General features: G+C 38.9%; 1 protein-coding gene across 1 annotated transcript in view; it reads right to left on the reverse strand.

Annotated features, from left to right (window-relative positions):
• Positions 1-12,026, reverse strand: part of usp43a (ubiquitin specific peptidase 43a) — a 137,587-nt gene that overhangs the window by 74,012 nt on the left and 51,549 nt on the right. Inside the window, exon 4 of the mRNA XM_004539282.4 lies at positions 6,119-6,211. Within this exon, the coding sequence (XP_004539339.2) occupies positions 6,119-6,211 (93 nt within the window). The remainder of the gene's footprint in view (positions 1-6,118; positions 6,212-12,026) is intronic.

Below are 12,026 nucleotides of genomic sequence, written 5' to 3' on the forward strand. Positions count from 1 at the left end.
GATGGATGAGTAGGAAGAAAAGCCCTGATAGGCTACTGGGTCTACCCTCTCTACTTATCTATATCTTTGCTCTCAATAATCCCTATTCATCATTAATTAATTCATTACCTGATTACAAAGACTTTTTTTTCTAGTGACATCTGAAGAAGTTAAGACCTAAGTTAAGAAGTTCAAGCAACACGTGTATTTATCATGTGGAGCATAATGAATCCAGTATGCTCATGAAACAGTCAGCGCTTGTATTTTTTAAGAATGCTTAAGGTCCATGGTCCATGTTAATGCCGTTTTGGCACTTGGTTTGGTAACCTTTCTGCAAAGCTCAGATCACAAATTCAAAACTCAATTAAAATGCCTGGAATAATTAGCATTCTTCTCCATCTTCTCTCCAGGAGATACTCGAAAAGCAGAGATGGAAAATCGCTGAAAATCACTGATGATATAAATTGCATCCTTTATAAAGAGTAAAGGTATAAAGTGTTTTTAGTGTCATGATCAATTACTAAATGGTAAAAAGTGCAGCTTGACTGTGTGTTGGTATGTGTGCTACCTTACATGTTGTGTTTCTGTCATTTATCAAATATACATTTCTCCCAAAGGAGACATTAAAGGCGACTCTAATCTAATGTAATTGTTACGACTGCTGTTGTATTGTTGTCTAATATGAAAATCCCAGTATGCAGGTGCCTCTCCGTGATTGGTGGATCCAGAGGACGGACCATACGGATTGGCTAATGAGTTGGAAATGACATATGTCACAGGTTTTGAACTCCAGGCCTCGAGGGCTGGTGTCCTGCAGGTTTTAGATGTGTCCTTGATCCAACACAGCTGATTTAAATGTTTAAATGACCTCCTCAACCCCTCCTAAGTCTTGAAGCTCTCCAGAGGCCTGGATATGAACTAATCATTTGATTCAGGGTCATATATAAAACCTGCAGGACACTGGCCCTCAAGGCCTGGAGTTCGACACCCCTGACTTATATGATGACACCGCCATGGTCTCCCATTCATTCATCCTTGGCTCTTCCCAACCAGCAGACCTTTGGAAACATGCCCAATGCTGTTCACCATATACAGGAATGTGCAGTGGTGGACTGCCTTTTTGTTTGATTATAGTTTTCTTCTGTTTTTCTTAATGAGTGAAGCAAGCTGTTGTCATTTGGTTTGATTCTTTTGATTAGGTAAGGATTGGCATTAAGTCCACCCCGAAGCTATAACCAACTCCTTTTTGGTGTCAAAAAACCTAACGAGTCAACATATTGTAAATAAATCATTATCAAACTGTACCAATTGTGTGATGTGGCTGCTTGGGGTCTGACAAGGATGGATCACCCTCATGTTGTGGTCCAGCCACACCTAGATGGGCCATAACATAATCTAATCTAATCCAAAACACACAATGTAAGATGTAGGTAAAATCGTTTTAAAAAATAGTTTTATCCTTCTACTGTACAATGTGGCCACTTTGCTTTGCAACCAAACCACCTTCAAAATGTAAAAATGACCAAAGGACAGTTTATTTAAGGTGTGGGTGTCACCATCAAGCATCAATAGATTTTTTTCTGACACATGTTCACAGGAGCAAATTTGCACAACCTTAAAAATCTTATTAAAAATTACTTATGAAGTGGTAATCATTAATGAAATGACACAAAATTACCCAATAAATGCTGAGGCTTTGTTGTCATTGCATATCATTAAAATATTTCCAGGAGAGGGTTAAAATGATAAGGAAAAATCTAAAATACAGAAGACATTAAGGAATCCCTTCATGGCTTTGTACTGTGCTTTGCTGTTGAGTGTTTGTTTGCTACTGATTATTACAGAGTAAAGAGAAAAACTCAGAGCGAGGAGTGAAAGTAAAGTTGCGCCATCCCATTTGGAAAGAAGGTAGTGTAATCGCTGACACCTCCACTTCCTGTTTCTCCTCATGCATTATTCAGGTGAATAAAGTGTTAGCAGTAGGGATGCTGACAAAGCAGATGGCAGAGTATCTGAGCAGTTGTTTTGTGTATGTTACTCCAAGACGAGATGAGAAGTGTGGGATGACACTTGAGACGAATCGGAAATGGAGATGTCATCCTACAAAGCCGTCTTTTTGAAGCATCCTAGCTCTCTGTGGGTTTAGAGTCTGATAGTCTCGATTAAACAACAACCTGCGAACCGCAACAAGTGCACAGAACTCAAAAACATTCAAAGTGCTCTTAAGCTTGATGCTAGATATATAAATGATATTTATAGTTATTTTCTTGAGCATTGCTGCAGTGCTTTGCCAGTTTAGATGCTTACATGTACTATGAGCATGAACTTTTTTTTCAGAAAGTGCTTGTTTGAAATATTATTTCTATCGCGTTAACATGTATAGTGGTGTTACTATTGTGCATCGTCTGTTAAAAGTCTGTGAGCACGGTCTCTTCACATAGACAGCATCAGTGTTACACACATGCCTTGGAGGTCAGAGGCCATCCAAAAAGGTCACTGTGGTCTTTCAGCTGCATTCTGATCCCCAATATCCTTTTACAACTATATGTTAAATCAAGTTAGTATGGTAATGAAAAAAAGGCAGCACAGTGGTGTGATGGTTAGTGCTGTTGCCTCACAGCAAGACAGTCCTTCGTTTAACTACAAATAGTCTCTTTTCTTTTTGCCTCTCCAATAAAAGATGGATATTTTTGCACATTTCTCTATGAGCGTACTATCTGTTTATGGTTGTAATTAATCACATAATTTAGGTGCCCCTTTTAATATGTTTATTATCATATGATTGATGCTTGTAGTACTATTCTATGTGTAAATTAAGTGGGTCTTAAAGTGTACTTCAATTTATAATGTCTGTTTTGTCAAACGACATAAGCAAGAGTGTGAATCCACTCTGTATTTTTATTTGATTTCATTTTTTATTGAATACCTAAGTGACTGGAGCCACATGTCCCCGCTACTGCATAGACGTTGACAGACTTGTATGAATTGATCGGGAAAAGGTTTCCACTCGCAAATGACCTTTTAAGCAAACGTGGTTGTCACCAAAGCAAAGCACTTACATTTTTCCTTTTGCATTTAGTGGTTGTTGCAGTTGTTCTTACATAACTTAAGACATTAGAGAAAGGCAAACATTTTAAAAGAGAGCCAATCACTCCTATAGCGCTACTGAATTTGGCTGTTTTTCTTTTTAAAAAACAGGAGAAAACAGAATTTAAAGACAAATTGCAGCAAAATGAGGGGTTTTTTTCATTCATTTGTTTATTTTTGTTGGCAAAACTTGTTGCTTGCATTATTCACAACTACTCCCAGCCCCAAATAATACAGACGTCAGTGATTTCACTTGGGGTGTTTCATCGCACTTCATGCAGCTACCTGTGGAGCCACAAAAGCTTTATATTTGCACGGCATCATGTTTTTCATGTTCCCACCTGCAGTCCTGCATTATGATAGTGTATCTTTGTCAAAAATTAAATATCTGTGCCACTTGATATTCCCCTAGAAATTAATAACTGGAACAGCAAGATACAGTTGGATAAGAACTGATCAGTGTGTGAGATTTGTAATACAAAAACCCCCCCAAATAATTAAAAAAAAACAACCATTACAAGTCAATTCAAAGAAAGCTAATTTTATGACAGCATTAAAAGCATTATGAGACCTGCTACAGCCTGCTGATGTTTAGTTTACTCCTGTGTATTTCAAAGTATCGCTTCAGTCATTTTTCCAGTCTGTCTGTCACAGCCTTTTACTCTTATGTAACAGGAAGTATATCAGGTTGTAATTTTTTTGCCTATCCACTCATGATTTTCACACCTTGTGTCAGTCATTATAGTGATTACATACAGTGTGGTTATGAAACAAGCACTTGTACAATTACAAAATGAGAAACAGGCTTCATCCAATCAAATACTCTATACACCTGTGCAGCCTAGCAGTATTGTTAGAGCCTACCCATATGACAGATACCCAATGAAAACTCATATCTACAACTACAGCCACTTAAGAATAGTAAGTTAACCTAAAATGCAAGTCTTGGGAATCTACAGACTTCACACAGAAAGGCCCCAGTGATGGCTGCACAGTAGACTGAAGTCATGTGACAGATTTGTGTTTAGAACCTTTTTGACTATTTTAAATTGAATAACAGTAAGCTTGGTAACAATGATGCCACGACTGCTCAAGGTTAAATATTGTAAAGTTAGGTGATCGGCAGAAAACATTCCCATTCTGCTTTTCTCATTCTCTCTGCCATACTGGCATTATCTACAGCACCCAGGCCTTGATGCCATGCTGGCAGCCAGACCCTTCTGTCTCTCTGGGGGTCTCAGACTTATCAGCATTCAGCTGGGATACTGCTGCAGCAGGACGGTGCAATGAGGCCACTGTGTGTGTGCATGCATATGTGTGTGTGTCAGGTCAATGTTTGGCCAGCAGTAAGTTCAAGCTGAACCTGAATGAATTTCTCTGTGTGCTAGGCTATGGCAACTGCAGGAACAGGCTGCATACTGTCACGAGACAGTGAGTGCCTGAGCTGCAAAAATGAGTTTGGAGTTAGCTTGGTGGATGCAGAGAAGATGCAGAAGAGTGACATCTGCATTCCTGAAAATAGGAAGATTCATTGTGTAGCAAATGAAGGCAAACTGAAAAGCTTCCAAAGCCTGGAATATATTAATGCATTTAACCTAATGTAACCTGTTACTGTTAACTGGCCTTGAATGTGACTGTGAATGGTTATCTGTTTCTCTGTGATACACTGAGATACACTGGCAACCTGTCCAGGGTGTACGCTGCCTTTCACCCCATAACAGATGGCTTAGACTCCAGCATATTTCATGTCTTTTTAGATGCTTTTTGTAGGGGCGAACATTTGTGAAAAAGGGAGATTGCATATGAATATCATAGGACAAAATCTACAGTGTTGTACCCACTACTGTATAACCTAAATTCAACTGCACGTCATTTTGGATAATTAGACTGAAGCTTAGTTTGAATGTGAATTAGAGCTTTGATATAAATCCCTGGTCCATCTGCAAATGAGAATGATATAAGTCTAATTTGTAGCACAACAACTGGTGAAAAAAGTTAATCAAACTTCCCATACAGTTTTAAGAAGAGATCTAATCAGGCAAAATACTTTAAATCAGCACCTCTCCACACGAGTAGAACTATCAGTTATTCAGAGTCAAGTTAATGTCTAGTTAAAGTTAATTCAGCTGAATGAAAAGTAATTAATTTGCAATCATGAACCCACACAGCTAGTAATGCATTTTGTATGTATGGTGAAAACTATCAGTGATGTGTGGATGAGGTTGCCTGTGTTGCTGTGCCTCTGCTACTTCATTTGGATGGCAAGAAAACAGGTGTCTCGTACGATTTTTGTCGTTCCTTGTATTCCTTCACCATTATCTCTGCTGTCAAAATAAAACATCCCATCTGACTCTATTGCTAGCTCCCTTTCTCCCCGCTCACACGTCAGAGCCGCACTGTTTTACCACAGAACCTTATTGGCATGCAGCTTCTTGGGTTAAAAATGGAAGCACAGGAAGTGTGTGGTCAGGAACCTCGGTTGACCAGCATTTATCACTTTGATATGAACATGGCTGTTTTTGGTGTATAGAGCATGTTAGTATAAATGCATGCATGTTTTTCTATAATCTAAATTGGCAACATTTTGGAATGTTTTGCGGTGTTGTTTTTCTAATGTTTTTATTTACTTATGGAGCCTAGAAGGTACTATCCATATCACTGTTATCTGGTGACAACCTCATATGTTCACAGTGTCAACTGTCAAAAAGCCAAGAAAAGGTTTTACATGACTGCACAGCAATCTGTGAGGGATTTTCCTTGCACACCAGACTATTGTAGAAAGTTTGAAACACTTGCACTAAAACTTAACACCTTTAGAGACCACAGGGAGACCAAAGTGAACAACTAAAAATCTGCACTAATGTTTAATTAAAGATGCCGAGAACAAGCAAAATGCAGTTTGTGAAGTTAAAAAAAAAAAACTAGTTTGTTTTTTTAAAAATAAGTTGTTACCCTATGCTCATAATAAGTTATATTGGATGTTATAATTAGTAAACAAACAGCAACAAATATACTTTAGACTGGATCTCATGCCTTATGTATCATGCATTACCTGGTTTGTCGTAGAGGAATAGGCAGAGAGATGCATAAAAATGGATCAAAGGTGTTGCTCTGCTTAAGGCAATGGGGGCACGTCAGAGAAGACCTGGGGACAGAGAGACAGACAGCTTTTTTAATCAAAAGGTATCAATCCATCCATCCAATCATCCATCCATCATCCATCCATCCAATCATCCATCCATCATCCATCCATCCATCCAATCATCCATCCATCCATCCATCCATCCAACCAATCATCCATCCATCCATCCATCCATCCATCCATCCATCCATCTTCTTCTGCTTATCCAGTTCAGAGTTACAGGTGGGCTGGTGTCTATTCCAGCTGTCATAGGGCAATAGGGAGAGTGCAACCTGGATTGCTAGTATTTTGCAAATTTATTTATTGGTTAAGGTCAAGGTCAAATTTATTTATATAGCACATTTCCAGACATACAATGCTGCACAAAGTGCTTAACAATATAAAAATGCCATTAAAAATAAACAATGTAAAACAATAATAACAATATAAAACAATGAAAGGGCAATAAAATAATTAAAACAATAACTAAGACTATTAAAATAAGACCAAAATGCTTGGGTCATAGTGTGTTAAAAGCTAAATGTCTTTAGTAGTGATTTAAATTGATCAAGTGTTTGTGCAGATCTAATATTTAGGGGAAGACTATTCCAAAGTTTGGGACCTGCCACAGAGAAGGCTCTATCGCCACAAGATTTGAGATTAGTCCGTGGGATGGACAGCATTAATTTTGAGCTAGACCTCATGGTTTTTAATTTAATACTTTGTTTGACCTCAGCTAATCATGCTTTTTTTTATGTAATTGTCTTAAGAAATTTGCAAACACATATTTTTTACCCTCTACAACACTGTGAGGCAGCTCACAAGCATTAAATATTCCAAAGATATTTAATAGCAGAAGGAATGGTGATGGGGGTTAAAGTAGGGGAAAACCTGAAAACAAAGGCTCAAAAATAAAGGGCAGCAGGCACAGGAGGCCGAAATGCAGAGCAAATAAAAGTTAAGAACAAAGAGACGAAAATAAAAAGACAACAAAGTGGGAGTAGAGATTAAAAACGAACAGAAGGCTGGCAGCAGGACAGTCAAGTTGACAAAAGCTACGAAGCAAAGCCGATAGAGAAAAAAGACACAGAAGGGACCTGTCGAGGTTTCTGAACAAACAGAAGTGAAGATGATCAGAGTGGAGGACTGACACGAGGATAGAAACCCAACATGCGGGCCTTTAGCAACAACAATCTACACTAAAAAGCAGATATAAATGACGCTGTTAAACAAATAAATGCATTATGGTGAGCATGCTTGTTAGCTTACTGACCAAAACTTATACACATTTTTCAGCTTTGTTTTTTCTTGCAAGGCTACTTATAAAGATGGAAAGCATGACAGTTTCCCAGAAAAGAATCCAAATTATTTTGCTTGCCAAATCCGATTTTTTTTTGACCCTATGCGACCCATATCCGATCATGGTATGACAGTGTGAACGGCACAAATCCGATATTTTCAAATCCGATTTGGGTCACTTTCGTATGTGGTACTGAATCCGATACATAGCCGATGTTTTAGAAAGCGACTGCTGTTTGAACGGTCATGTCGCATCAAATTCGTCTTTTACGTCACTGACACAAGACAGACGCCAATTATCAGCGCCTGCGAAGACATCGTGAACGCTTCCTGGCCATCCAGCGAAACTCTTGGGAAGACAACGTGAACATTTTATTTGTACTGTATAATCTGCAGATTCTGACAGAAATCTGCAACTATCCTTTGAAGCACCGCTCCTCTCTAAAACAGCAATAAGGATAATTATTAGGTTATTTACATTATTATGTAAATAACAAAATAACTTAAAGCAAAAATTGGGAAACGTAAAGTCCGAAGTCTTTATATTAAGGGCCATCAGTCAAGCAATACTGTTTGCTCTGGGTCTAAACAGAGCGCGTTGTGTGTGACGTCTTCTTTGAGCGGGACGCTTTGAGCGTTCACACTAGAGCGCGTTGCTGTCGCATTTTATTTGTAGTGTGAACAAGCAGACAAAAAAAAATCGGATTTGATCAAAAAATCGGAATTGAGCATTAAGAGACGGGAGAAACACCCTTCAGCAACGTGTTATTGGTGTTGATGTTGCATAGTTCATCCACCAGGGGACACTGTGCAACTACTGTGATGGGAGCACACCTGAAAAATACCACCAGATAATCTGAGCATATAGGAGCACATATGTAACTACAACTAAAAAAAATTAATTCACCAAATACCCATACCAGCAGTATTGGTCTTAAAAATACCATATTATAGATCACACTAATGGCTGTGTGTCCAGGTGTTTGGTAGTCATCATCATGTTTTTGCTGTAAATATTACCAGGAATTGTTTGCAGGATGTGTCTACAAAAATAGGCTGTAGTATGGCCCACAACCCTCTGCCAACCAATAAGTACATGGATATCGGCATGAAAGTACAGGAAGTACAGCAAATTACCAGTTATGCAAGGAATTTTCTAAGTTTTTCCTTTAGTTTGAAATCCACAATCTAGCCTCAAATAACCTTTTGTCATTCTCTACACGTAAATGCAATCTAGCCTCTTATGTGGCAATCAAAGAAAAACACCATGTTCAGTGTGTTCTAGTGCCACGTAATCCTCTCATAGTGTGGGAATGTAATCCTATTATTCATTTGAGATAACTGAATGTAATTCAACAGCTTTGCTCAGTTTATGAACTCATTTTGAAGTTGTAGCCAATATCAAGGCGCTTATTCACACTGTTTTCTATTCAACCAGTTTCTCAGAACTAACTCAACAGAGCGGAGGAGAATTACAAGAAACCATTTATCTCCACCACAGCGAACGCCATTATGTTTTATAGGTGTGAAACTGAAAAAGGCTTCTGAAGAGTTTTCTTTTTAGGTAGTTAACATTTCAGAGGGTGAGTGTGGATAAAACTCATAATTTGTTTAACTGGAATTGTTTAATGTGTTTGCTGTTTTTAAGTCTGCTTGATGCTGCTTAATGCTCTCTTATCACTGACAGCATTCAGGGTGTGTGCACATTTACGAGCGCGTGCGTTGCCAGATGCTGCTACGTCTTACTACGATTTGTCAGTTGAGCTGTAACGATGTTTTCAGAGATGCAAACTTGTCAAATATACAAATACGATGGAAAAAATAACAGTTTTTAAACTCCACATTTCCTTGCTGTCAGTGCTCAGCCCAGTGTGCTGCGGCAGCCAGCCTAAGGCTCACTAATGATGCCAGTTTGTACTCGGCAAAGCAGACTGACAGGCTATATTCACAAAAACACAATGTTGTGCACCCCCCCCCCCAAAAAAAACAAAAAAAACAAAAAAAAAACTTGCTTGCGCTTACATTGAAACGTGCACGCAGGAAAACCCACACACAAACAAAAAGCATCACTTAAAAAGCTCGAGGCTGGCAGTGTTTCCAGTCTGGTGAACGATATGAGAACTTTATTTGCTGATGTCTGTGCATGTGTGTTTGTGCGTCTGACAAAAAGCAAGCGTTGTACAGCATCTACAACGCTCAGGTGCCAAATCAAAGGACCACCAGTCTTTAGTTTAAACCAGACAACCGGAGCTACAACACATACACCCACACACATGCACAGCAGCAGCTTCCTTTATTTATCATCAAGAAAGTCGAACCACCCGGCATCCCTCCGTCCTGCTCCGAGCTATATAAATAACACTCCGCCAGCAGCATCTCAAAACGTTATGCGGTAGCACGTTGCCTGATTCCAGCATTTTTCATACTGTTATTCCAAACTGGGAAGCTTTGCAGCACAACGCCAGAAATGATATAAAGACGGCATGTGGCTGGAACAACAGGTCAGGATACGGCTATATGAGCATAAAAGTCATGTGATCTAGAAAAAGCACTGTGCATGCTGGTGGAAGGCAGTGCTTTCAAAAGTCTGGCAACAGCTGTAGCTTCATTTTTCCTGGAAGTTTCAATTTTTTGAAATGTATTTCTGAGCACAGTCAGTTACACACACACACACACTCTCTCTCTCTCTCTCTCTCTCTCTCTCACACACACACACACACACACACACACACACACACACACACACACACAGAACTAACAACAAAAACATCACTGTTTAGTCACTGCAGCAGCTGCCTTTATCTAAATACTTCCTTTCATAAAGTCTAGAGTGTGATTCTAGTAGGTTCAGTTAAATTGTTAAGTGATTTATTTTATTTATTTTGTCTTCTGGAAAAAAGGCTCCCGTCTGTTACACAGCAGCAGGATTACTCTGTACTCTGAATCATGGTTTGAAAAGTTTGCCTTCAGGGCTTTTTGTTTGTTTTTCTTTCAGATTATTTTTAGTTTTCAATCACATTTTTCGGACATCTGCTAAACCCATCCACAGCATACCTGGGGCTGCAATAAACATCATAGTTCTCTATAAGTCATTGCTTCTACTGGGACTGAGAGAGAGAAAGCAAGTTCATTTTCTTCTGTCTGCCTTTCAGTCAGTCAGTCAGTCAGTCAAGTGTCACAGGCTCTGGGCTGGAGAGCACTCTTATTTCTCTAAGAGAGAGTACAAGTGGAGACCTCCCGTCAAGGGAAATTAACTCAGCTAAAGGACTGCAGAGATTCTCTCGCACATGCTCACATTTAAAGTCTCATACAAACTCTCACTTTACTAAGTATTAATTCCCAGACCCCCCAACCGCCCACCCCCACCCGTAGTTTTAGAGAAAATTGCCTCTGTGTCACCTGCATACATATGAGCTTCGTCCTTCCTACCTGAAATAAATGATCCATACGTTTCTTCATGTTAGCCCGTGCAACAAATAACGGAGGGAAACATGACTGCACTTTCCCATTTTTCACTGCTAAAGCAGTTTTAAAAACTAACTGTAAAAGAAAAAAAATAATGCAACAGATTTTGAGCACTGCAGCATTTTGAATCATGGCTTCTCGTTCTTTCTTTTTAGCTTGGCTAGTTTCAGGTGGAAATTCATTCTCTGACTTTTTGCCTCATGTATCTTAGTTTGGGTCAGCCAGAGATGTTCACTTCATTCACATAAATTAATAAAGTTTTAAGGAAGGCGAGATGTTCCTGTTAGTGCAGCTGGAAAATATTTTTTTAAAAGCACTAAATATTAATGGACCAAATTAATACTGCAATTCTACACGTGAGATGTCTGAACACAGAGACAAGATGTGCTGAAGCCTTTTTTAAACTGATCTGTATCAGCTGTGATCTCAGATTGTTAAAGATATATCCTCTGCTTTCAAAACACGCCTATAACATAATAAAGTTCTGTAGAATGTAGATAACATGTTAAATAGATTAAAAATAGACGTGATCCAACGACAACCATCTTATTAGTGTTTTTTTAATTTTAAATGAGCAAAATTTAGGCACACAGTTCTGCTACCTTTTCCAAATACACTGCTATAAATAAGTACCTATAAGTACCTTTTAACCTCATTAACCCACCCCAAATACCAATTCTGTGGCCTGGTTTGTATTTCTGTGACAGTTCTTTTCTGTCCCTCTGCACACATGGAGTGTTTTAGCTGATGTTCAGGGTAAAACTGCACCACATAGTGCATTTATATACAGTGAAGTGACTCCTGTGGTATCTGCTCCAACTGGCTATGTGTGCACCAGTATGTGCGCACACACATATGCAGGGCTGGATGTCACAGGTGATTTTATGGTGGGTCCCCACTAAAGGAAAAATGCCTGCTTTAATGAGGCAAAACTCCAGAGACGTGAACTTCTATTTGAGTCTTAGAGGGAAAACTTAACCAGAAACTTTTGTACTCCGGGTCTTTCTATGATTAAGATAGTACACATTCGGCACAAAATACACAAAATACATTCACTTTGGACAGTGGAGAGTTG

Source organism: Maylandia zebra, linkage group LG6, assembly GCF_041146795.1.
Source record: "Maylandia zebra isolate NMK-2024a linkage group LG6, Mzebra_GT3a, whole genome shotgun sequence".
Taxonomy (NCBI): Eukaryota; Metazoa; Chordata; class Actinopteri; order Cichliformes; family Cichlidae; genus Maylandia; species Maylandia zebra.